This window comes from Siniperca chuatsi, linkage group LG2, assembly GCF_020085105.1.
Source record: "Siniperca chuatsi isolate FFG_IHB_CAS linkage group LG2, ASM2008510v1, whole genome shotgun sequence".
Taxonomy (NCBI): domain Eukaryota; kingdom Metazoa; phylum Chordata; class Actinopteri; order Centrarchiformes; family Sinipercidae; genus Siniperca; species Siniperca chuatsi.
In genome coordinates, this window is record NC_058043.1 from 2,912,574 (window position 1) to 2,940,468 (window position 27,895).

Sequence of the window (27,895 nt, forward strand, 5' to 3'; positions counted from 1 at the left end):
GGCAGGTACAGGCAGACCGGTAAGCAGACAGGTAAACAAACAGGCAAAAGTCAGATCGGTTACTGGCTGGTAGTGGTGGAAGCAGGGAAGTGAGTCCAAGGTGGTAAAACAGTTTAAATAGGGAGCAGGCAAGTTACAAAATTCAGGATACAGCCAAGGTCCAAGGGAGACAAATAATCCAAAAAACAGAACTCACGGTAAAACTGCCAGGGAATTGGGCACTGGAACCAGGTGCAACAAAAAGTTCACCAAAGGTCAGGAACACTCACAAGACAGGAACAAAAACCTAAGGCAGGAATCACTCAGCAGGAACAACACCATGTGTAACAACAATGACCCAACACTGAACAAAGACAGAGACACGGACTAAATACCCTCGGGGAGGTGAAACAACGAGACACAGGTGCAAACAATCAAGGATGGACCAACAATCAAAACTGGAGGGAAAACAAAGACAGGAAGTAAAAACCACAAGATACACCAGGTAAGGAACACACTACAAAATAAAACAGGAAGTGACAACACCTAAACTACCACAGAAGCACAATGCAAATTCCACACAGAATTTTAAAATACTATAATATAAATAATTGAAATATGTCTATAAAATAGAGGAAGTGCTAATCTCCAACATTAAAAGTTTTGGCATATGTGAGCAGACATTTGGAGTGACTGGGTCTTCAATAACAATGTATTGACAAAAACCCCTCTTATTCTTAAATATTTATCTAAAATAGCCAAATGACAGTGATGCATTAGGAAATTGTAAAGGGCATTTTTCTAAATGACTAAATGATTAATTGATTAATCTAGAAAATAATCGGCAGATTAATTGATAATGAAATTAATTGTTGGTTGCAGCTCTGAGATTTCATACCATATCTGATGATTAAATACCGAATTTAGTTTGAAGGTCTTCTAAAGACGTTAAACGCTTTTATTTTGAAGGCAGATGTCCAAACGGAAGTAGCTGTAGTTTCCGGTGCTTATTGTGGCCCAATATTTAAGACACGCACAGTATAATACAAGTTCATTTGAATACGTTATAAAAGACAAATACAGCTGTGTTTGTAGTAAAATCTACAGGCTGTTACATTAAAACAATCTGTTGTTTTTGGCAAAAAAAGAGGTGGAATACAAATGTCCAACCCAGATATGAAAGTCTTTCCAAACACTGTGAATAAACTGTGTTTGCATTTTTAAAAACACGTTAATATTATTTTTACAAAAACAGAAATTACAGTCCAAATTAAAACAGTTGCAAGGATACATCTCATTAAGAATCTGGTTCTTTTAATATCGTGTTGAGATTAATAATAATTGTCCTATAATCAGTTTATTTAAATAACACATTTGTTCTGTTCAAGGTTCAGCCAGAAGGAATCAAACATTAAAAACTCCGTTAAAGCAGTTAAAAAGTTCCACACATTGTGGTGTTTTCAGTGTTTCCCTGGCACTAGTCATCACGAGCCTTCACGAGTCAAAGTGTGAAGGTGCTGAACCCGTTTTAAAGTGTTCAACACTGGAGCGACTTCCTGAAGACGCTGAGACAGACAGACACCTGTATGACGCGCCGTGTGAATGATCCAGTTCCGCGTTTAAAGTGATCAATAAATCATTTCGAAGCAACAAAACAAAAACGGAATCCAGCACCTGACGCTGACACGTGCAAAGGTGAACGTGGATGCTGTGAGATTTGAGGTCGAGCCAAACTCACCCCCTCTCTCCTCCGGCCGTGCACGTGAACAGGTGAATAAATAGACAATGGTTATTTCCGGTCCAAACCACGTGACTTCACACCATACGTAATAGAGATGAGCAATAAACAGACATGAATATATACACGGCTCCTACAGTGTTATTAAGACGTGAAGCTGATCCCTAAGAATCTGTTCCAGCAGCAGTGAAGAACAGATCTGTGCCGCACAGCAGCATCAGACCTCTGAGCTGCTCTCAGTGAAGCTGCCCAGAGTAACAAACAGGCTGCTCACTGACACACACACAGGAGACACACTTTAGTTTGGAGACACTAGAGGGCGCCACGTTGTTGAGAAGAGAGACTAAAACAATGAACTCACTCAGAGAAACTCCAACATCACAGTCAGTGATTTAGGAAGAAATTCATTTCTAAACTGTATGTTAGAAATATTTAGATTTGAATGACCTGATAAACAGGAACCAGTACGGGCATCAGTGTGTCTCGGAGGCTCCCTGCAACATACTGACTTAATACCACTGCTGGCTCATTTCTTAAACATAAGAACAATGAATTACTGAGCAGGAAATAGTGACTATCAGCCACAGTTCAGATACAAACCTGAGCAGCAGCTGATCAAAGCAAACGAAGCAACATTTCCTCACAGCCTCTGACAGGCTGCAGACTCAGTGATGTCAAGTTTAACCAAAGGATGTTTTACAGCTGGCTGGAGGACGCGAAGGCTGAGTAGTGTTCAGTATTTCAGCAGAAAACAGCAAACATTTAGTAAACATCAGTGTAATAGAAAAAACTCTGTGAGCCCCAAAATGATGATGCGATCCCCAGAGGCTCCCGGCTGAGAAGCTCTGAAGAGTTTGAATCTGAGTTATTGTCACGTGTTAAACTGCAGGTTGCACATGTCTTTGCTGACTATTCCAATGAAGAAACAGTCAAAAATCCCATACAGACGTGTTTTAAGACATAAAAATATTTGAAAAATAACTTGTCGTGTGGTTTTTCTATAAAAAGGTCAATGAGTTTGTTAAAAACTCCGTCTCCCTCAGTGAAAAACCCAGAATCTGTGAATATGCTAATATTTATTTATTAAAAAGCTGAACTCCTGGACCAGCTGCGTCCTACTTCCCTCAGAAGTCCACTCTCAGTGTTTGTGAGCTGCAGGCTTCAGGTCTCCACATCACACCTGTGGGATCACGATTTCATACTGTAATGATCACTGAGATCAGGTGAGAGAGAAACTTTCCTCCTTCAGCAGATGAATCATTCTGCACAGTGAAGCTCAAACATCCAACTGAAGGAGCAAAAAGCAAAACCCATCTCTGACTGGAGGGGGGCTTTAAGTTACCTCATTAGTTGGTTATATTGAACTGTTTCTACACTAAAATTAAAAGCTAGGGATGTCTGACCTGCCTGAATATTAGATAATATATATCTTCAAAGCCTAAACATCTCTTGACAACTCCTCTGACGACAGAGTGATCGTCCCAAACGTCGTTCAACTTCTCAGAGGCTCAAAGAGTTAAGACAGAACTTTAATATCCTGACGATCGATGTTTTAGATTCATCAAACGGTCGAGCAGCCGAGGAACATGTTTCAGTATCAGAAGTATGTTTGTATGCAGTTTGTTTCTTTTCCAAACGTTTGAACACAGAAACATCTGAAACATTCAGTTGGACATTTTTCATGTTTTATTCAAACGCTTGGATAGAAAGGATTAAGCACTGGCTGAAGTTACATGATACAAGAGCATCAGCAGTTAAACATTAATATACTTTCAGGTGCACATTTCCAACATCAGTCAACAGCAGCACACAGTTCAGTGTAACTGGACCTGACAGACTGGCTTAGCACCTTATTTATATTAAAGAAATCAACTGAATTAAGCTTTAAAAATCACTTCTGGAAAAAAAAACGTGCAGAAAGTAGAGCACATATTAAATTCCACTGTCATTGTATTTAGGGCACTGCGGTGGTCTTTCCCTGCAGATGGTTATTGTATGGCTCATTGTGGTGACAAATAAATCATTAACATTTAACACGTCCACAAAAGTGAATTCAACTAAAAAAGAGTCATCATCTGCTCTTGGCAGTATATTTGAGCTGCTGTGTTCATATTTGAAGCTCTGCATGTAACAGACAACAATAAGTTTCCTCCACAGGATTCCCAAACTGTCAGTGCATCATGACGGGGAGAGCCCTGAGTTTAAAGGCAAGACAAGTTTATCTGTATATTTCAACAACAAGGCAAGTCAGAGTGCTTTACATAAGACAGAAAGGCATTCAAGTAGTAAATGTGATTGGCCATGATTGCCACAGCCTCTAATGCACCCACCTATAATGTTTTCCTTTCTGATTCGCACCTCAAGTAGCTACATCGTCATGATCTTGTAAGTTTATATAGCACTACTACATACCTACATCATTATCATCAAAATCTTGTAAGTTGTGTGAACCTGCAGGAAGGAAAACAAAGTTACATTAAAGAAAACCTGCCTTGATCCTACCCTGGGTGGAAATACCAACAGAATGCTTAATGCCTGAGAAGATAAAACTACTGTCGAGACTCTAAACATGAGACACATGTAAAGAATTTGTTGTGTTGTCTGCTCATCATGAATATGTTGATACAATACTTTATTTAAACTCACCTCTGAGTGGAGCGACGCCTGGAGTAACACCAAGATAGAAAAACAACAGCAACAGCAAATAAAATAACACAGACAACTCCAAAAGCAACCCATCCAGTGGAGGACCCTGAAACAGATCACAAAGCGTTAACGTAACACTCAGAATGTAGCTGCATATCATAAACAGCAGATTGGACATCACAGCCGACACGAAGAACAACTGAAGGTGTGCATGCTCCTGAAATCTAAAATGTAAAACTATTAGCAGATTCAGACACCACTGGGATGAACCTCAGCAGGAACAGTGACGTTAGCATCGATCTTATGGCCAGTCGCCTCCTGCTCGGCTACACAGCTAAGAGGCCGGTTCTGGTTCTGGTCTCAGTAGTGAGGAGGGGATGTTGTAGCATCGTCCTCTTTCTGAGACGTGCTGCTCATCAGTAGGAAGAAGGTTTGAATCCCTGTCCTGCCACCTCTACTTCAGGCTGTTTACATGTGACTGCTGCTAAACTCCTGCTGTGCCTGAGATCTGCCAACGTGTGAGGCGATCTGTCTACAGCCGAGGGTCTCTGCACCCGGAGCCGAGGCCACGATGGACTCTGGATTACGACTCGTCGGCACGTCTGTATTTTATCACAGCTGTTGCTGTTACAGCTTTGTTAAAAGTATTGATGAGCTTTGTTAAAAGAAAATATTACCCGTCCAGCTAAACGTGCAGCTCAGCTAGGTTTATGTTTCACTGAGCAGTGAAAGAACAACTGAGGTACTTTACTGAGTATTTCCATGTTCTGTTACTTTATACTTCTTCTTCAATTCTTCCTTTTAGCTCACAAAAGCTCACAGTGGAATCTATATTTTATTTTTGGAAAATGTTTAAGAGTATGATCATTTGTTTTGCTGTGAAACAACAGGTCTGGTCACGATTTCTGAATCTGAATTCAACCTTCAGCATAAAATCCATTCAGAAGATCTCTCATCAGCTCTTGCTGCTTTAATAGTCAGAATTACTACAATTAGAAAATGATAATTAATGTTTGAAACTTGAAACTAAAACTTGAATATGAACTGATAATGATAAGATGTTCTTTTTTTGCAATGGGTACTAATTACAAGTTTCCATTGTCCAGTAAAAGCCGCAGGTCCAAAGCCTATATGTGCCTCCATGGTGTCACATTATTACCAGGAACTATCATTGTTTCTATTCAGAGTTAAAGTCTGGTCCTGGTTTTTAGTCTGAGCTCAGTTTCCAGTTAAGAAATGAAATAATAAAATCCTCAGTGACTAAAATCTAACCGACATCTCTGAGTGTCCTCATGTTGTTTGTGATGTGATTCATGTGTGACTTGGCTGCTGTAACTCTGCAGTTTCCCACTGGGATCAATAAAGTTCTCTCTCTGATCTATTGATCTAATCACAGCTAATAAACCTTCAGAGAGCCTCGGTGTGTTTTGGTGGCACATGTGACAATAATTCTTCAAGTTCAGAACCTTTTCTCTTTTCACTTGTGGCACAAAAAAGTCACTGATTCTAATGACTTCAGTCTCTAAATCGCCCTCGTGAGGGCGTTTTCATGCCGATCCTCAGGATCAGGCTGCAGCAGCCATTTAGAAATCTACTACTGGGTTTGTGTGTGAAGTTTACTAAATTCCTGTGTGTGTTTGTGTGACTGATCTCAGAGTTTACTCCAAACTCCAGCTCTTTGTGTTGTTTCCCTCCAGACCCTCTCATTCTTCCTCTCTCTGTAGATTCAGGAAGTGGAGTCTCAGAGTCTCAGTTTAATGTGACTTCATCCCAATTTGCTTTGTAATTAGTCTGAACACATTTAAACATGTTTGAAAACTAATAACACAAACAATTATAATTATTTGAATATAAAAATACGACCAGGAAGAATCTCACCACTGATATACACGAACGTCTCAGCGTCAGTCTTATGGCTGATGTCCTCCTGTGTGGCTACACAGCGATAGAGGTCGGTCTTGGTCACAGTAGTTTGGAGGATGATGTCGTAGCGGCCTCCTCTTTCTGAGGCCTGTGGTTCTCCAGCAGGAAGTCTCTTTCCAGCTCTGTCCTGCCACTCTACTTTAGGTTTTGAACAAGCATCTTGAACCTCACACTGCAGCAGCGCCCAGTTGTTTGTTTGATCAAGTATCGTGACAGACGGCTTTGGAGCTGCACCTGTGAACATTATAGAAACAGATTACGTAAGAGAATTCCAGCTTTACAAATGTAACATTGGGATGTTTTTGTTGATCCATTCTCTGCTTATAAATTTGATATTTTGATAAAATATTTTATATGGACCAAATCAAACCCTGATGAGACAAAGGGTGAACCTACATTTCCTGTTTCATTTGTCTGTAAAGGGGCACTCCACTGATTTTACATGCAGACCAGTTCACTGGTCATGAGGAGAACCACTCAGCCTGTTAAACAGCTGTATAATGTCTGTAAATACAATGCAGCGTGTTAAAGAGAAAGACAACAGGAAGAGAGAGAAACAGAAGCTCGATGTAAGCCTTAATAACACCCCAACATTTCTGATAGTTGTTACAACAGGACGTATTGTGTTGTTTTCGATATCTGATCCGTTCTCTCCGTCAGTGTGAGTGAACAGGCTTCACATGTGACAGGTGTGTGTGTTCATGTGAGCCAATAGGAGCGTATCAAACTGCAGAGGTGATTGGTAAAGTGGCTGACAACATTTACTCAGGTACTGCACCTACGGTAAGTACAATTATGAGGTGCTTGTACTTTCCTTGAGTATTTCCAATTTATGCTACTTTATACTTCTACTCCACCACAGTTCAGAGGGAAATACTGCACTTTTTACTCCACTATATTTATCTGACAGCTTTAGTTACTAGTTAGTTTGTAGATTTAGATTAATAATACAAAGTATATTAAAAAAATAAATGATGATGGATTATTATAGATTAAGATAAGCCTTTATTTATCTAGGATATAATATAATATACATTATTCTGAATGGGCCAGACTTTGGAGTGGCCTAGTCAAAGTCCTGACCTGAATCCTATTGAGATGCTGTGGCATGACCTTAAAAAGTCAGTTCATGCTCGAAAACCCTCCAATGTGGCTGAATTACAACAATTATGCAAAGATGATGTTGCTGCTAAGGGTGGAGCAACCAGTTATTAGGTTTAGGGGACAATCACTATTTCACACAGGGCCATGTAGGTTTAGATTTTGTTTTCCCTTAATAATAACAACCTTCATTTAAAAACTGAATTTTGTGTTTACTTTTGTTATCTTTGACTAATATTTAAATTTGTTTGATGATCTGAAACATTTAAGTGTGACAAACATGCAAAAAAAAAAAAAGAAATCAGGAAGGGGGCAAACACTTTTTCAAACCACTGTAGCTATTTCTAATGTTCAACTCTTGTCCCTAGTTGGGCTTTTACATGTAGGCTACAGTGTGATTAAAATATACAGCTTTCAGTAGCCATAAAAACACAATACACTACAAATATGGAAACAGTAAAATACACATACCACAATACACATACAAATGAGCTAAAAGTGGTTACAACTCTGGTTTCCTTTTAGCACTTAACCTTTGTTGAAAAGGATTTTATATCTGGGATTAAATTAATTTAAATTGGTAATGTGTTGCAGAGTTAACAGCCCTTTATGGAGAAAGCTGATTATCCAAATTTAGATCCACGATGTGGTGTTTTACAGTTGCCATCACCATACTCCTAGTTACTCTGTCTTCAGTCAGGACCTCTTGTACTAACGGAGAGCTCTGAAGAACAGGCCAATAAAAACTGTTGTTGCAAATAAGGCAAGATGTGATTGGTCACACTGATGGAGCATAATTCCTGTAATATTGGAGATTATACGTTAATACTTCTGAGTGAGCAGGATCGTGCTGCAGCTGCAGGATGTAGTTAGAAAGTGAGTTTTTTTAAACACGTGCGTTTAGTCTGAACGTGTTTTAACAGCATTTCAGTGACTTTGTATAAAGTTACTGCATCTGTTCAAGTAGCTGAAATAAAGCCACTGAATGATGTTGAGCCTAAGATCCAAATAGATGTCTACAATTTAAAATCTACTGTATTTTAACCTCGACGCCTTTTCAAGCTCCAATGACGACAGCTTTTTCCATTCACCACGCACGAGCTTAACTCATGTGAACATACTCAGAGTTGAGTGAACTAACTCAGACTTTTCCATCTCCTGGCCCCAATCAGAGATAACGAGAATCACGACGGTGGTTATCAACTTCACTTGTAAACCCAGGCTTTCGGCTTAAGGCTCAACGTAGCTGCTAATCTCGCTTCATAGATAAACCCCACTGGTGACAGCCAATTACAATAATAACAATAACTATAAAAACAATAATAAAGAGCCGAGATGGCGATGTTGCTGTGATATTGTTCATTCTGTCATTTGTAAGAAGTCCAATCTGCCTGCCGATGGTGTTATCTTTTGGAGTTTGTTGGGTTGAGCTGCCAGTTATGTTAATATTGTTTCTCCTGTTTATTTTAGGTATGGAGGTAAATTAGTGTAACTCTGTTTCTTTGATTAGGTTATATATTATTTAAAGAATAAATCATTGAGTGTATGAAACACACTTTGTGTGTCACAGTTGATTATATTATGAAATGAAATTTGTATCACTGTACTGAGCTCTGTGGAGTCAGAATGTGTTGTTTACTTTGTTTTACTCAATTTATGGGGAAACGCACATAAAACCCACCCAGTTTACATACAAGAGACCCATAAAAAGTATCGCCAGGTTGGAACAAAATTTAATACAAAAATTCAAATCTAAAAACCCCAAAACATTAGAACCTGAGGAAAAGTCTTGATGCTGATTTGAAAAGTGTAGTACAACTCCAACATTGTGATGTTTTGTGTTAAATGCTTCTCTATCTGTGAAATATACAATACAGTGTGTTTCAGAGGCAGAGCATCACAGTCATGTACATCCTCATGTAGAAGTACAGTGTGAACGTTAATCACACACCTACAGACCTAATAAATGCTGCTAAATGTCTCCACTTTTAAGAAGTGATGTGCAGTTTCAGCCTTATGACGCCTTGAACACAGAAGAATGATCTCCATCTGAGCCGCAGTGAGGAATACAGATTTAAACTGTTTCTGAATGATATCAGGCCTGTGGAGCCAAACTCACAGCACACGTGACAGGTAGAGAGTGACGTCAGCAAAATCAGGACTCACCTGGGATGTTTTCACCTGATCTGTCCTTTAAATCACCTAAAAGGCAAAACAAATCACATGTTAGAGTGCTTGTGAAATATCATCAACTTGGCAGACAGGTAATACTGTGGAAAAAATCTGAGTGGGCTGAAATTTCATTGTGCAGAGTGAAATAATCTGCAATGTGTCGCAAACATGAAGCCTGTTTGACAGAGAGGTAATCACTCCAGATGTGGCTGCAGCGCTGTGGGGACGAGGCCCTGCCAGATGTGGATTCTGACCACTTGACAAAAGTCCATCTGGGACTCTTAAAGCAGTCGCATCAGTAAGTGAGCGGCCATCTTTACCTGTTTAATGAAAGCACTCACCAACAACAAGAAGCCGAATGTGGAATATTTGACTTGGCTGAAGACGAGGAAAATCACAGGTGTAGTCTCCGCTGTCGGTCACCTTCGTCTTGTTGATTTTTATGGAGGCGTCGCCGTGCTTCAGTCTATCTGGAAAATGTGAGACTCGACCTTTGAACTGCTGATCTTGACCTGTTCGGCCATTATTGTAATAAAAGCCTTCATCATACAGGAACACCTTCTGACCATCTTTCCTCCAGTCAAAGAGTTTTAGCTCAATGTTCTCCTTGCTGCTGAGCGAACAGGGTAAAGTAACATCACTGTCTTCTTTCACTCTGATGACGTTTGGCCCTGGAAGATAAAAACATGTATTAATCAGTGCGTTTACATGCAGAGTCATTAAGTTCAGACAGACATATGGAAGTTTGTTGTTGTTGTCAACTCATGAGAAGAAACTTTTCTTGTTTTTGGCCCTGTAGCACATTGTCCTCCAGACTGCATATCTGCACTCGTTTACATTTTACTTTCTTACATATATTTATAGTTTAAGATCTGGAGTTTTTATCTTTTAGATTTCTTTTTTCTAATCTTTATTTTTCACACAAAAGTCTTTTGGCACCAACTTGAGAGCAGCCTCACTCATTAATAATGAATAACATTGAACTCTCTCTCTTTTCCAGGTGATGACGAACATCAGCTCTGACTCAGTTAATCAGACTGTCTCTGTCTGTCCACTCAACACTAATAAGCAGGAAGAGGAAGACAGAGAGGAAACACGAGAGAGCGACGAGGAAAACGCAGAACTGAAGTGAAACTGAATTCAGTTCCTAATGATTTGTAAGTCTAGTAAGTAAAAAGACAACAACACCAAACCTCTGAACTCCACTCAGACAGCGGGAACACAGATTTCATCATGTAAACTGCAGACAGGAGCTCAGAATTAGGTAGGGAAGGTAGGGACACGTCCCTGCCAACATCCAGCCACTACTGAATCCCTCGCAATAACTCTGATTAAAATGCTGCAGTGTTTCCTGGCAGTCTGCAGGTATTTCCACCTGTAAAAGTTTGGACTGCAGTGCGGCGTCTCTCCTCTGAGCGGCAGCTCTGTGTCTGTCTCTCGTCCCCTCGCTTAGAGACACCTTTGCTCTGTTTGGGACTGTCTCACTACTCCAGGAAGCTTCCCACTGAAGCGGCTGGGAGCTGCACTTCATCGGAGCTGCTGAAGGAAACATTTGTGTGGATTTGTGGTGAGATTTCTGCCTGATCACAAGTGTTTGCAGGTAGTTTCGGTTTCCCACCTCCGATGAAGAGCAGCGCAGAGCCGCTTCCCTAAACTGTGTCTCATCCAGTACAGTCCCACACGGGGCTCTGTGCCTGCCAGACGGTCTGAAGGGGATACTACCACAGCAGCAGGCAACAATGTCGGCTACTGCACAGCAGAGTACAGGGCAGGTCGAGTTTAAACACATTATGACTTCATTCTCGTGAAATCACGACTTTATTGTCGAAATCTCAGAGAACACAGATATGTGGGAAAGACTTTGATTGTGCAGAAAGTTTTGAACATGAGCAGAAAACCTGCTGAAACACAGGAGCTGTTAAAGTCCAGGGCTTTAGAAATGAACTCAAATGAATGAATGTATCACTGACGTGAACAGGAGCCACGTGCACATTTTAATTCAATTCAATTCAACTTTATTTATATAGCGGTTCATAACAAAAGTTATCTCATTGCACTTTTCCTACAGAGCAGGTCTGGACTGAACTCTTTATAATATTATTTACAGAGACCCAACAAATCCCACCATGAGCAAGAACTTGGCGACAGTGGTAAGGAAAAACTTCCTTTAAGAGCCGAAACCTCGAGCAGAACCAGATTCAGGGTGGGCGGCCATCTGAGAGAGAGAGAGGTTTTGGGGGGGTGGGGGACATGCAAATACCACCTAGAATTTTTAAATTAGTAGTAATGTAATTGTAGTGTTAATATTAATAAATTAGTAATAATAGGAATGACAGCTATAGGAAAAATAATGTCAGTATTAGTAACAGAGCCAATAACAACAACTGTAGTAGCGGGTGTCGAGCAGGAACACGGGGGCAGCAGGCAGCCCACAACCACAGATCCAGACTCTGCAGCTCGGGAGGCAGAAATACCTGCTGAAAGCGACAGAAGGAGAGAGGAGAGAAACGAGAAAATACAGAACTACAGGAGAGAGAAGATGTCGAGTTAGTAACATGCAGTAATGGGATAAAAATGCATACAGGTGGAGAGGAGGCCTACAGGTGTGCTGACTCAGCAGGGATGATGTTAAATGAGAAAAGTTGATCTGCAGGAGAAAACACAGGCCTGAGAGCCGCACTGCATTATATTCCACTATAGTTTCTAGATTTGAATCGTCACCTGCCGCCTGAATTCTGTTTCCTTTTACATAAATGAAGACATTTCCACCACAAACTGGTGCAGAAAAGTTCCCCAGAATGCAGGAAATGAAGTGTTGGACGCTCAGACGCCTCCGCCCTGAAGATGTTTGCCTGCAGAAGTCTCTGTCCACACATATAAAACCTGCTGGATGCAGCAGCTGCTCGTGAACAGCAGCGCAGGCCAGAGGAGGAGGCCCAAATTATAGATCCATCTTTGTCTTCCAGCAAACACACAGACAAGCTGCTAAAATACAACAAGAGAAAATAACGAGCAAGAAAATCACACAGTTCTGAATCTGAAACGTTTCTGTTCATACGGTGCTTTGTCAATCCTGTTTTTATTCTTTTATTTCTGTTTCTGAACATCGTCACGGCTTTGGATCTGGATTTAAAATGAGGCGGGGTCTAAAGGGGAAGGGGGAGGAACAACTTTCCCTGCTTCTTATTTCATTCTTCTTCTTATTTCCTGCTCAGTAAAAACCAACAGACCCCTCAGCAGCCCTCAGGTGGCGGACAAGAGTTCATATCTGATCAGAAATATCAGAAATGTGTCGCAACAATGAATCGGGTTTGACGCGAAGAAGCTTCGCTCGGAATCAGCGGCGCGTTTCTCTCAGCAGGACGGAGGCGACGCCCCGAACATCCGCTGCCAAAGACCGCTACATGGTCAACATCACAATACTGCGCAGCAGGTCTGTCAGAGACTGTAGTGAACCAGGAGGAGGCGGGCATGAAATGACTCCACCTGTGCTGTGGAGGGGGGTGTTTTAATATCGATCTGTGCTGATTATTAGGATATTGATTATCAGTCTGAGTTGCGTTTTCTTACCTTCTTCAGCAAACGTTGTTCCAGACCGAGTCAGGAGATAGAGACACACGAGAGGAAGAAGCTCCATAGTTGTCGAAGTCACCTGAAGATTAAACATCACTGTAACAAAAAAGCAGCGTCACTAACGAGCATGTAACGGTTTCTGGCTGCGAGTCCTGCAAGTCCCAAACACTTTCGATTTCCCAGGAAGCTGCAACTGCAGCGACACTTCCGGTATGACCCTTCACAATAAAGGGAAAAACTTGTACATAGCATATGTGCCACTCCTCCCGAGCAGTGCTTTACCTTCACACTGACATTTCACACGTGACTGCAGCTGTGTAAGGAAATAAAAGCCTGAAGAAGAAAAATGAATGTCCGATAAACTGTTTCCACACTAACAGGCAACAGTGGGTGTACTGTAGGCCTACTTATTATTTACAATCATCATGTCATTCAGTCCATAAATTCTCATCATTTTATTCTGATTTCAAATAAGAGTAAAAGCAGAGGAAAGAATCTTTTGGTGTGATTACTCACTGACCGCTCACATAATGAAGGTCATGGAGAGACTGGTCCTAGCACACCTCAGACCACTGCTTAGCTCATCATTAGACCGCCTGCAGTTTGCATATCAGCCGCATGTAGGGGTGGATGATGCAAATATATACCTGTTGCAGAGGGCCTGCTCCTCCCTGGTGTGAGAATTAATAATTTAAATGAAGGTTGCTTGCCTATTATATTAATACCTTGTTGAAACTTTTGTACACACATACACACACACACACAGGGCATGAGGCTTAACAATTCAAAGTGTTGTCCTGCAGACTTGCTGACTGCAGGGAAAAGTTGATTAGCTGTTGCAACATTTATACAAAGAAACAGGGATATCAGAAAGAACATCATGTACTGAGGACAGTATGTGTTGTAATGACCACGAGAGGAAAAGTATCAGTTTTAGGGAACGAAGCAGAGACTTTAGCAGCTTACAAACAGAGGGAGTGTAGGATTCCTCCACCAGGGCGCTGTCTCCACACGAAGGGTGGAATCGTGTGCCACGAGGCTGGACCAGCCTGTGCACCACCGAAGGGAGAGCTAAGTCTAAACCACAGCTCCTCCCCACCTCTGAAGAAACCTATCAGATAGTTGTACATTCTCATTTAAAACTCTTTTTTAGGATGATGGCTACAGATTAACAGCTTGCTGACTGTGGTTTTCTGAATAGAAAAGATCCTTGTACAAGATGCTTTTGATCCTCCAATGCTTTAATAAATGCCAAATTAAGGAACAGCTTCTCTCCAGACTTTTCTTTTGCAAATAAACGAACGCGCTGACACTGGACAGACCCAACAGCACTATGTGGATCATGTTCTTCGACTTCTCAAGTGCCTTCAATACTATCCAGCCTAGACAGCTGAAGGACAAACTGGAGGTCATGCAGGTGGATGCCCCCATGTGGTCTTGGATCGAGGACTACTTGACTGGCAGACCACAGTTTGTGAGGCTACAGAGCTGTGTGTCAGAGCGTCTGGTGAGTAACACTTGGGCCCCCGAGGTAACTGTGCTATCTCCTTTCTTATTCACCATCTACACTTCGCACTTTAAGCAGGCCTACAACTCCGAATCGTGTCATCTACAGAAATTCTCGGATGACACTGCCATTGTGGGGTGTGTGGAGGGTGTCCAGGAGGAGGAGTACTGGGGCCTGGCGGATTGCTTTGTGAGGTGGTGTGGGGAAAACCACCTGCAGCTAAACGTGGCCAAAACAAAACAAAAAATCGTGGTAGATTTCAGGAAGAAGGCGGCCCCACCTTCTCCGGTCTGCATCAGTGGGAGTGACGCGGCGCTCGTCAAGTTTTATAAGTATTTTTGCATTCAACTGGACGATGAGCTGGAATGGTCCACCAACACTGAGGCCATCTGCAAGAAGGGCCTGAGTCGGCTTTACTTCCTGAGAAGGCAGCAAGATGTCCACGTTTTATCAGTCTGTTGTTGCAAGCACCATCTTCTATGCTGTGGTGTGCTGGGGTGCAGGCATCAGTCAAAGCTAAGGATGCCAACAAACTGAACAAACTCATAAAGAAGGCTGGGTCTGTCACTGGATCCAAGCTGGCCACAGTGGAGGAGGTGGTGGAGGACTGAATGCTGGCAAAACTGCTGGCGATCACGGACAATACCTCACACCCATGGACTGTATATAAAGATGGACGACATGACAGCTGCCCAAACAGAAAGCCAGAACATTTCGATCGCCCCCTGGTGGCTGGCTGCAGTACAGGTCATAAACCCCGCCCCCTCCATGTTAGTGGTTGGGACATGAGCCAAACTAAAAACTCAAAGTACATTTTCCCAAAGATGGTTTCTGTCATTTTAGGTAGTTCTGATCACGCCGATGTTTGTTCAAGTGTTCGTTCTTCTGATAAGTTTGGTTTTAATTAGTTATTTGATGCCATAAAAAGGGGATTTCACGTCATGATTGACAGCGGAGCCCCGCTTGCGATTGTGTCGGTCGGGTGTATGGGCAGGACCTCGATACCGTGGCTCCAACTCCATCACTACTGCACAGACTCTGGCTCCAAATGACGTCACCAGGGAAAGATGGCAGCTCCCGTATCTGGAATATTTTCAAGTTTGTATCTCTGCAGACCAGAGACTTTGAGAGGGCGTGGTAACTGTCAATAATTTTTTAAATTTGGCCAATCAGAGGCTTACAATCCACTCTGGACTAAGCTTTTATTTTCTATTATTGATTATGACCACTCCCAAAAATATTTATATGTGGTCTGCTGTTATATCAGCAGTTTTTATTTATTTCTTTTCCTCAGAACAGTGGTACATACCAGTTAACCTGTAGTTTTTATTAAATTTTGCACACTAGAATTATTATAATCTGCCTGAATCTTCCACCTTATTTTTAAGTGGACTATCAGCCAATAACCCCACTTATCACTAGTCATCCTAGTGTCCCCTTTAACTGTGTTCATGTACCTGTTATGTGCATTTTTGTGTATTACTGTATTTTAACTGTCAATTTTAATGTCTGCTATGACAACTTAATTTCCCTCTGGGCATTAATAAAGCTATCTATCTAGAAAGTGTTTCTTATTCTCAAAAACTCTTTATTGAAAAAACGTTGCAAAATATGGATCATCTTAGAATCGGGCCGATACAGTAAAATCACTTTAGTTTCTTTTATCAGACAGACAGAAACATCAAAAACAGTCACAACATCCAGTTTGACATTTTTCATGTTTTATTCAGACGTTTGGACAGAAATGATGAAGTGCATCATCAGTTAGCAACATAAACATACATGAACTTTCAGAGAGCACAGCTCAGATATCAACAACAGTAAACACCCAGTGTCCAGTTTATTAGGAACACCGAGCAGAAACTAATGCAGTCTAATATAACAGTCCTGCAATAAATCCTCCTTCATGAAGGTCAACATGTTCAGCTTGTGTTCAAACTGTTTCAGAGAGGTGTTTCTGTTATTTAGCCTAAACTCATGGATAGACATGGGGTGGACAAAAGAAGAGAAACGCCTGTCAGTATAAGGCCACACAGTTCATCAGCAGCACAAACTGCAGCCTCCAAAATGACCATAAAGTCGAATTTAACAGTTTCAACACAAACTGAACATTTTAACCTTCAGGAAAGATTTATTGCAGGACTGTTGAATTAGGCTGCTTTAGTTTTAGCTAGCTGTACCTAATAAACTGGACACTGAGTGTGTAGTTCAGTGTGTAACTGCACCTGACAGACTCATTAGCACCTTAAGAAATAAGAAGAAGCGATACAGGCCAATAAAATAACATAAAAAGTAACATAAATATGAAAATACAAAATGAAGTCACATTATATTTCACTTCAGCTGCAAGATATATTCCCATTCTTTTCCAGCGTCACAGCTTGAGTTCAGTGCAGTCTTGAGTTTGTGTTAATGCCCACGTCTCGCTCCGTTAGGACCTTTAAGAACTACAAGCAGTGTGATCATATTTGGTAAATGGACAGCATTTATACAGCACCTTCGCTCCTCATTCATCCATTCACACTCACTCACACACCGATGGCAGCGAGCTACCATGCAAGGTGCTGGTCTGACCATCGGGAGCAGTTTGGGCTTCAGTGTGTTGCTCATGGACACTTGGACATGTGGACGGGAGGAGCCGGGGATCGAACCCCCGACCCTGCGATTAACTGACGACCAGCCAGCAGGTGTTTTAACTTTTTCTTTTCAAATTAAAAAGTTACCGTGGCGGTGCAAGCTTGTTTCCTTCAGCTGAGGGTCACAAATCCAGTTTAGTGGTTTTTAACAGCCTCAGATCCTGAAGAAGTCTGAAATGATTTGACCTCATTTTGTCTGGACTGTTACAGCTCTCTTTATTCAGGCCTCAGACAGACGGCACCCGCCTGCCTCCAGCTCATCAAACATGCTGCTGCTCGGATTTTAACTAATTACAGGAACACAAACAGCACCTCCCATTCTTCACTAGCTGCCTGTCAGTTTTACAGTTTCAGTTTTGTTAATAAAGTTTTAGTCACCTCATAGTGAAGCTGCTAAATACATTCCAGACATTTGAACCTTGTCTGCGCTGCAGCAGCCTGAAATCCTCAGTCAGGGGTCTCCTGGTCGTTTCAGGTCACCTGATGGGCTTCTTTGGTCCGAGCCCCTTAGCTTTGAACACTTATATCAAACTCGCTTTTACTGGAAGTTTAGTTTAATCAGGTCCCTTTTTAACTTGGTCCCTTTTCATTCTGCTGTGTCACTTTTATTATTTTTCATTCCTTGTTCTATTATCCTGCGTTGCCGTCTCGTTATTTAGCACATTTTCTTCAGTTTCATTGTGTTTCTACGCAGCTCCATCTTATTCATCCCGGTGCTGCAGTATAATGTCCTCAGCAACAGTCCAGGGGGCAGTTTTATTATGACTTGACTTTGTGCTGCCTGGAACTAAATGTATCTACGTTGACGACAGCGCAAGAGTAAAATTAGACGCATCAGATAATCAGAATATTAGAATAAAAGCAACAGTTAAATTATAAAGTAATGTGTGTTTCCATCCACTACTGTTATGTGGATATCAGGAGTTGGACACCTGGAGATAAACAGCTGGAGGCTCTAATTCTCCAGTCGGTGCCATTAAATCATTCCAGATGTTGTTCAACCGTCCAACAAGAGTCGGTTAGAGCGAACTGACGCCTGTTTCCTCTGACAGAAGTTTGTGTCCGACACTTGCCTTGGACACTATTTGTAAGTATTTTGTTTGACCAAATACTGAGTGCTGTGAGATAAAGGTAATGACTACATATTGTGCATGCTGTTATCTTACTGTCCATGACCTGGAACCCATTACGAGGACAGTATATAAAACGCTTGGTTAAGGTCAGGGAAAGGTTGTGTTTGTGGTAATGGGACGTAGTAATGCTACATGCACATTCGACACCTCAACAACCTCACTTTTCATCTGGCTCCATCACAACTATCTGCCTCACCACAACCCTAATCCTGACCTTAACCGAAAACTAGTTTTAACCTTAAAGGGACAGTTCACCCAAAATCAAAAATACATATTTTCCCCCTCACCTGTAGAGCTGTTTATCCATCTAGATTGTTTTGGTGCGAGTTGCAGAGTTTTGGAGATATCGGCTGTAGAGACGTCTGCATGTTTTGAATATAATGGGACTATATGGCACTCGGCTTGTGGAGCTCAAAGTGCCAAAAAACTACATTTGAAAAATTCAACAGCAACGCCTCTTTCTAGAAATCATGACCCGGTTACTCGAGATAATCCACAGATTTGTTTTGAGCAGTTTCATGTTGGAACTATTTGGTCGATATCTCCAAAACTCAGTAACTCGCACCAAAACAGGTTAAGGTTTTAACCCTCGAACTGCCTGAAATAAGTGAGGACCAGCCAAAATGTCCTCACTATCATACAGTCTGGTCCAAACCTCAGACTGGCTCTCACAAAACAGAAATACAACACACACACACTTCAGCAGCCAACTTCACAGTTTCTGGATCAGGTGGCTGCCCTGATGGCTGGGGTCTTTAAGTCTGTGAACCTGCAGGAAGGAAAACAAAGTTACATTAAAGAAAACCTGCCTTGATCCTACCCTGGGTGTAAATACCAACAGAATGCTTTATGCCTGAGAAGATAAAACTACTGTCGAGACTCTAAACATGAGACACATGTAAAGAATTTGTTGTGTTGTCTGCTCATCATGAATATGTTGATACAATACTTTATTTAAACTCACCTCTCTGAGAGTTTTGTGTGGAGCGACGCCTTCTGTAACGCCTAGCTAGAGAAACAACAGCACCACCAACAACACCACCAACTAAAAGAGCGCAGAGAACTCCACCAAAAAACAATCCAGTGGGGAACCCTGAAACAGATCACAAAGCGTTAACGTAACACTCAGAATGTAGCTGCATATCATAAACAGCAGATTGGACATCACAGCCGACACGAAGAACAACTGAAGGTGTGCATGCTCCTGAAATCTAAAATGTAAAACTATTAGCAGATTCAGACACCACTGGGATGAACCTCAGCAGGAACAGTGACGTTAGCATCGATCTTATGGCCAGTCGCCTCCTGCTCGGCTACACAGCTAAGAGGCCGGTTCTGGTTCTGGTCTCAGTAGTGAGGAGGGGATGTTGTAGCGTCGTCCTCTTTCTGAGACGTGCTGCTCATCAGTAGGAAGAAGGTTTGAATCCCTGTCCTGCCACCTCTACTTCAGGCTGTTGACATGTGACTGCTGCTAAACTCCTGCTGTGCCTGAGATCTGCCAACGTGTGAGGCGATCTGTCTACAGCCGAGGGTCTCTGCACCCGGAGCCGAGGCCACGATGGACTCTGGATTACGACTCGTCGGCACGTCTGTATTTTATCACAGCTGCTGTTACAGCGAGTATTGATGAGCTTTGTTAAAAGAAAATATTACCCGTCCAGCTAAACGTGCAGCTCAGCTAGGTTTATGTTTCACTGAGCAGTGAAAGAACAACTGAGGTACTTTACTGAGTATTTCCATGTTCTGTTACTTTATACTTCTACTTCACTACATTTCAGAGGGAAATATTGAACTTTTCACTGCACTACATTTATCAGACAGATATAGTTACTAGTTACAAAACATGTGATTAATTATAAAATATAATAATTTTACTATTTTAAGTACATTTAACTGATACTTCTATACTTTTACTCAAGTGGACTTCTGAATGCAGGACTTTGACTTGTAACAGTATTTTTACGTTGTGGTTTTGCTGCTTTTACTGAAGTACAGAATCTGAGTGCTTCTTCCACCACTGACTACTGCCCAGCGCTGTGAAGATTAAAATCCTGATGTGCTTCTTGGTGGTGGGTCGGCTCTACAGTTATTGGGGCACAATGGGAGCGGAGCAGGGCCGGCTGATATGGCTTATAAATAATATTGATATTTTTAGTCTAATATGCTGCCATATACGATATATATCTCGATACTCATTTTCTCTAAAATAACACCATAAATTCTCAAATAGTGCAAACATGATGATCTTATAGACCATGATGCATTGCTGCATTGCTAAACTACCCAACAGGATATAAAGCAGTTAAAATGAGCTCAACCTTAAACATCTGCAGCAGTAAAATGCAACAGACACATTAATGCAGCAGGAATATGAATCCAGAAACATCAGATATAATAAAACACTGACAGGAAGCGTTTTACTGCACAACTTTTACTTGTAGTGGAGTATCTTCACAGTGGGGTTGGTGTTAGTACTTTTGGATAAGTAATGGACCTGAATGCTTCTTCCACCTCTGGTTAGCTCACCCACAGCCTGACTGCACCTGGCTGTTACCTGCCGAGCCTTCCCCTTTAAGGAAGGCGGCCTTGTGGGTAACCAGCGGTGTTGCTGTGAAAGTGAGCCTCACGTTGCTTCAGTCAGCCATGAAGTGTGAGGACGAGCTCAGGCTGCAGTATATAGTTACTCCCCAGGAGTAACGTGACATAAACAGGGACTTTATTTATTTTCTGTGGCAGCAAACAACACGCAGCCGTTCACCGACTATTATACTGCAGCCTGAGCTCAGCTGCGCTCTTTATGGCTGACTAAAGTAACTAACTGGCCCTCAGACCAGCGGAAACACTGAACACTTGAATATGGTGACGTGGTCATCTGCTATATCGCACATGAATTGATATTCGAATATATCGAATATTATATACTGTGGAGCCAAACTCACAGCACATGTGACAGGTAGAGAATGACGTCATCAAAATCAGGACTCACCTGATTCTCCGTCCTTTAAGATGGGACCTAAAAGGCAAAACAAAACAGATGTTAGAGTTCTTGTGAAATATCAACTTGGCACATACAATTCTTCCTTTAAGCTCACAAAAGCTCACAGTGGAATCTATATTTCATTTTTGGAAAATGTTTAAGAGTATGATCATTTGTTTTGCTGTGAAACAACAGGTCTGGTCACGATTTCTGAATCTGAATTCAACCTTCAGCATAAAATCCATTCAGAAGATCTCTCATCAGCTTCTGCTGCTTTAATAGTCAGAATTACTACAATTAGAAAATGATAATTAATGTTTGAAACTTGCAGCTAAAACTTGAATGAGAACTGAACCACATAAGAAATCTTTTTTAATCATTTTCACGGATGCAGGGTGTGTCTGTAACTTATTTTTCATTTAAAGAAATGTATTAACTTCATAAAAATAAACAGCGTTCATATTACTGTAGTGTAACAGAAAACACTGTTAAGACTTTAGAAAACATATTTCAAATAATATTTTAAGATAACTTTGAAGCAGAACAAATTATGCTAAAAGTTGAGGGCTGTCTAAATGTTTTGGTTGTATATTCAGTGATAAAGCTTTAAGCGTGTTTACTGTGCTGAGAGAAGTCGAGAGCAGAGGTTTTGCTTGTCAGGTTGTTGCTTCATTAACTGGAGAAGAAAGTCAAGTTCAACCTGTTTCCACTCAGAACTTCTGCTGTCAGGAAGCTGCAGGCAGAATCACACATCTGGCTGTAAATCACAGCTGTATATCGCACTATGCCGCCATTTTTGTTTCATCTCCATTTTCACTTCAAGTCCAAACCTGATGCTGCATTTTATTTCTGCTTGTAATCAACCAACACGCTGCTGCAGTGAATTAAGTGTAAAGAAGCTACATTTCTACCAACACGTTTGTCATCTGGGACCCTCACTGCAATGCAATGGGTGCTAATTACAAGTTTCCATTGTCCAGTAAAAGCCGCAGGTCCAAAGCTGATATGTGCCTCCATGGTGTCACATTATTACCAGGAACTATCATTGTTTCTATTCAGAGTTAAAGTCTGGTCCTGGTTTTTAGTCTGAGCTCAGTTTGTAGTTAAGAAATGAAAGAATAAAATCCTCAGTGACTAAAATCTAACCGACATCTCTGAGCGTCCTCATGTTGTTTGTGATGTGATTCATGTGTGACTTGGCTGAAAAACTGCATTTTGCAACTCGGATGAATAAATCTCTCTCTTATGTATCTCTGATTACAGCTGATACATATTTCGGAGCCTCTGTGTATTTTGGTGAGACACGTGTTACATTCATGTGTTAAACCCTTTCTCTGTCCACTTGTGGCTCATACATGTAAATGACCGCTGCGACTTCAGCCTCTAAATCAGCCCTCGTGTGGTGTTGCCATGACGATCCTCAGGATCAGGCTGCAGAAGCTTTTTCTAAATCTATTAGTTTGTGTGTGAAGTATTTACTAAATCATAAGTCACTGCGGATCAGTTTCAGACTAGTGATTTACTAAACTGGGTTGCGCCATTCAATCTTAAGGAATGTCTGAGAAGAGTCACTTGGTTGCCAGGCGATATCCGTAGCAGCGTCCAATCAGAACGCCAACAACAACGCAAACATGGAGATTAGTTCAGCATCACGAGCTGCAGCATGAGCGGCCAATAGGGGCGGGCGATACGGCCCCGAAATAATATCACGACTTTTCAGGGTATTTCTGCGATAACAATATTCTTGACGATATGACGCAAAATCCTGAAAAATATTAATATATATTAGATTTGTCTACAGAAAATATAATATATATAATATTTGAAAGAATAATTACCGTATTTCTAGTAAATTATTTCTTATTTCACCATTTTAAATTCTACTTAATTCTCCACCTTATTGTAGCGTTTACTCACACACACACACACACACCTGTCTCTTACTGCACACACACACACCTACACCTGTCTCTTACTGCACACACACCTACACCTGCCTCTTACTGCACACACACACACACCTGTCTCTTACTGCACACACACACACCTACACCTGTCTGTTACTGCACACACACACACACACCTACACCTGTCTCTTACTGCACACACACACCTACACCTGTATCTTACTGCACACACACCTACACCTGCCTCTTACTGCACACACACACACACACCTACACCTGTCTTTTACTGCACACACACACACACACCTACACCTGTCTCTTACTGCACACACACACACACACACACACACTGCACACACACACACACACACACCTGTCTCTTACTGCACACACACACACACACACACACACACACACACACACACCTGTCTCTTACTGCACACACACACACACACACACACCTGTCTCTTACTGCACACACACACACACACCTGTCTCTTACTGTATACACACACACACACACACACACACCTACACCTGTCTCTTACTGCACACACACACACACACACACACACACACACACCTGTCTCTTACTGCACACACACCTACACCTGTCTCTTACTGCACACACACACACACCTACTACTCTTACACCTGTCTCTTACTGCACACACACACACACCACACACTCTTACTGTCACACACACACACACACACACCTGTCTCACACACACACACTACACCTGTCTCTTACACACACACACCTACACCTGTCTCTTACACACACACACACACACACCTACACCTGTCTCTCACACACACACACACACACCTACACCTGTCTGTCTTACACACACACACACACCTGTCTCTTACTGCACACACCACACCTGTCTCTTACTGCACACACACACACACACACACACACACACCTACACCTGTCTCTCACTGCACACACACACACACCTACACCTGTCTCTTACTGCACACACACACACTACACCTGTCTCTTACTGCACACACACACACACACACCTGTCTCTTACTGTCTCTTACACACACACACACACACACACACACACACCTGTCTCTTACACACACACACTGTCTTACTGCACACACACACACACACACCTGTCTCTTACTGCACACACACACACACACCTGTCTCTTACTGCACACACACACACACTTACTACACCTGTCTGCACACACACACACACACACACCTGTCTCTACTGCACACACACACACACCTACACCTGTCTCTTACTGTCTCTGCACTGCACACACACACACACACACACACACACACCTGTCTCTTACTGCACACACACACACACACCCGTCTCTTACTGCACACACACACACACACCTGTCTCTTACTGCACACACACCTCTTACACACACACACACACACACTGTCTCTACTGCACACACACACTCTCTCACTGCACACACACACACACACACACACACACACACACACACCTGTCACACTTACACACACACCACACACACACACACACCTGTCTCTTACTGCACACACACACACACACCTGTCTCTTACTGCACACACACACACCTACACCTGTCTCTTACTGCACACACACACACACCTACACCTGTCTCTTACTGCACACACACACACACACACACACACCTACACCTGTCTCTTACTGCACACACACACACACCTGTCTCTTACTGCACACACACACACACACACCTGTCTCTTACTGCACACACACACACACACTCTACTGCACACACACACACACTACTGCACACTGCACACACACACACACACACACACACACACACACACACACACACGCTCGCCCCGCCCCTTCCTGTGTCTCTCTCCCCGTGTGTGTCTGCTCCGTTGACTTTCTCCGTCAGCAGGATGTTTTATAAAGTCGCCCAAAAAAACACAACTCCCGTTTTGGACTTTTCCACCTGCGAGTCCGTTTCCACGGCAGCAGCTGAGCCGCGCGTGGAGGAGGCTTGTTGTTAATGACGTCACCACCAACAGGTGCACTTACAGCCTTTTACTAAACAGCGGCTTCAGTAGGAGACTCTCTCTCTCTGCTCCTCTGCAGAGCACGTGCGGCTGTCAGCAGACTGGAGGGGTCGAGTGAGCGGAGACTGTCCACTAGTTCATCGATGGCGGACGGCGCCGTTAATACACCTGGGCGGCCCGACCAAGGAAAGTCTATGTGTGGGAAACGCCGCGTGATCTTTTGTAACCAAACCACTTCCACTACTGAAGCGGCTTCACGGCGCTGAAGTTCGCTTCTGATTCGGCAGTTAAGGGGAAAGTTAAGGGAAACGTCACTTCCAGCGCTGAGCGACCGATCCTCCGCTGTTTTGCGCCTCTTACTGCTGTGAAAGCCTGTTAGACATTGTGGGAGCATCTCTGGTAAAGCCTTAACGCTGTCTGAAACCCACTTTTAAATTTGTAAAACCTTTATTCTGTTTGTGAAAATGCAAAAAAAAAAAAGGGCGATTTCACTGCTTTTTTTTTTCACGCCTAGACCACATTGGACCAGGTCCAGATCAGACACCACCGTACCGCAGCGGCGCGGGTTCGAATCCAGCCCGTGGCCCTTTGCTGCATGTCATCCCTTCTCTCTCTCTCTCCCACATTTCCTGTCTCTCTTCAGCTGTTCCTAAAAGACACAGTTTCAGATTTGTGAAACGTTTATTCTGTTTGTGAAAATGCAAAAAAATAGCAATGTCACTATTTCCACAACATGGTCTTTGTTGTCACTTTAGTCCACGTCTCTCCATTTCATGTGTAACCGCCATGTAGCGCTCTTCTCTCTCTCTCGAAAACAAAAGTAGAAACGTTATCTTTACCTTCTGAAAAACAATCAAAACATCTTCATGGATCGGTCAGTTAGTTCATTTACTCAAACTCTTCTCTCATCTTTCCTCCAGCTGGCCTCTGTCAGCCTCTCTCACTGCTTCTGCCAGTGTTATTTTCCTGCACCGTGGCCTGTGTGAGAAGTACCAGAATCCAGCCATTAGTGTGCGCGTTCTTCATTTGATCTACATATAAAGACATTTTTATGAAAAGCTTTCTGTCAGTACTTCGTCACAGTCGACTGAGAAATCCTTTAATTCATCTCGTTGATCTGTCCGCTAACATCTGCCGTCATTTCAGCCCCTGCTCTCCTTCTCCTGCCCACCAGTTGTCCTCATTGTGTTCCTACCTTTGCCAGTGGCCTGACCTCGCACCTGCCTGCAGACATGATCCTCATTACTCCGTTATCCAGAGTTTATACTGTAGAGCTGCACAGCAGCCTCGTCATTTGCCTCACTGAGTATCGTGTCTCCCTGTCCTTTGGTTTTGCCTGAATCTGCCTGCAGCTGTGCTTTTCAACTCTGCTAGTTTTTTAGCTTTTTGCCTGCCTGCATTAACCTTTTACCTGTTTAACCTGTTATTTATTCAGCCTCTCCGGGATAATCTAGTCCAGATTTGACAAGTCTAGGTACAGTGGTGTCTGATCTGGACCTGGTCCAATGTGGTCTAGGCGTGAAAAAAAAAAAAGCAGTGAAATCGCTTTTTTTTTGCATTTTCACAAACAGAATAAAGGTTTTACAAATTTAAAAGTGGGTTTCAGACAGCGTTAAGGCTTTACCAGAGATGCTCCCACAATGTCTAACAGGCTTTCACAGCAGTAAGAGGAGCAAAACAGCGGAGGATCGGTCGCTCAGCGCTGGAAGTGACTAACTGTCCCCTTATCTGCCGAATCGGAAGCGAACTTCAGCGTCGCAGTCGCTCCCCTTTCTGGAACCAGCTCCTCCACCGTGGAGCCGGTAGCAATGTTACTTTCGCTTTCAGCCGTGCTTGTTGTTGCTGTGCGTAACGGTGCGACGTCATTACGTCAACAAGTCGTAATGTTGCCATTATCACGATATGACTTTTTTTTTTATCATATTAAAAATGATACCAGTATTATCGTGAACGATATGCTATGGCACGCCCCTAGTGGCCAAGTAAAACATTAACCCACTAATACTTTGTGAAGGTGCAGCAGGAACTGCTTTGTTTGTCTTTCTAGATGCAGGAATGTTTTAGTTTCAGAATAATATGTATTCATGCAGTGCAGAGTGAGAGGGAAATACGCTGCCTAACAGACATAACTGGGCCTTTAAGTGTAACATTATTATTATTGCCATAACTTATCATTTTAGCAACATTATTTTGTAAAATATAATTTAACAGACCTTATTTGCATCTGTTTAGTCAGAGCGAGCTCGTATCTGTGATGATGTTCGGTGATTCGTGTTATCATTATCACTCATCATAATTAAACAAGTGGATTTTGAACACTAAGCTCCGTTTTACACCAGCGTCCTGTCAGATAACGCTCACCTCTTCTGCTCTAAGCAGGTCATATCTTGTGTTTTCTGTAACAAACTAGTTTGTCAGTTGGTTCAATCAGCTACACCACAGTTACACCTGGTAGTTAGTATGTGGTAATATTTCTAACAACAGGCTCAACTGTATGTAAGGACTAGTTTGTGTGGTGTAACCCATTTTAATTTGCTGATGCAGAAATCTTCACTTATTAACCACATATATACGTACAGA

At 42.3% G+C, this 27,895-nt stretch overlaps 1 protein-coding gene across 11 annotated transcripts in view; it reads right to left on the reverse strand.

The window, feature by feature from the left end:
• LOC122870004 (CD276 antigen-like) overlaps positions 1-27,895 on the reverse strand; it is a 100,765-nt gene that overhangs the window by 27,125 nt on the left and 45,745 nt on the right. For 2 of the 11 annotated variants that reach the window (XM_044183573.1, XM_044183564.1), the window contains one exon: positions 9,554-9,584. The exons of 1 other annotated variant lie outside the window; for it this stretch is intronic. In XM_044183573.1, the coding sequence (XP_044039508.1) occupies positions 9,554-9,584 (31 nt within the window). 8 more of the 11 variants (XR_006376482.1, XM_044183591.1, XM_044183623.1 and 5 more) reach the window with 8 other exon arrangements.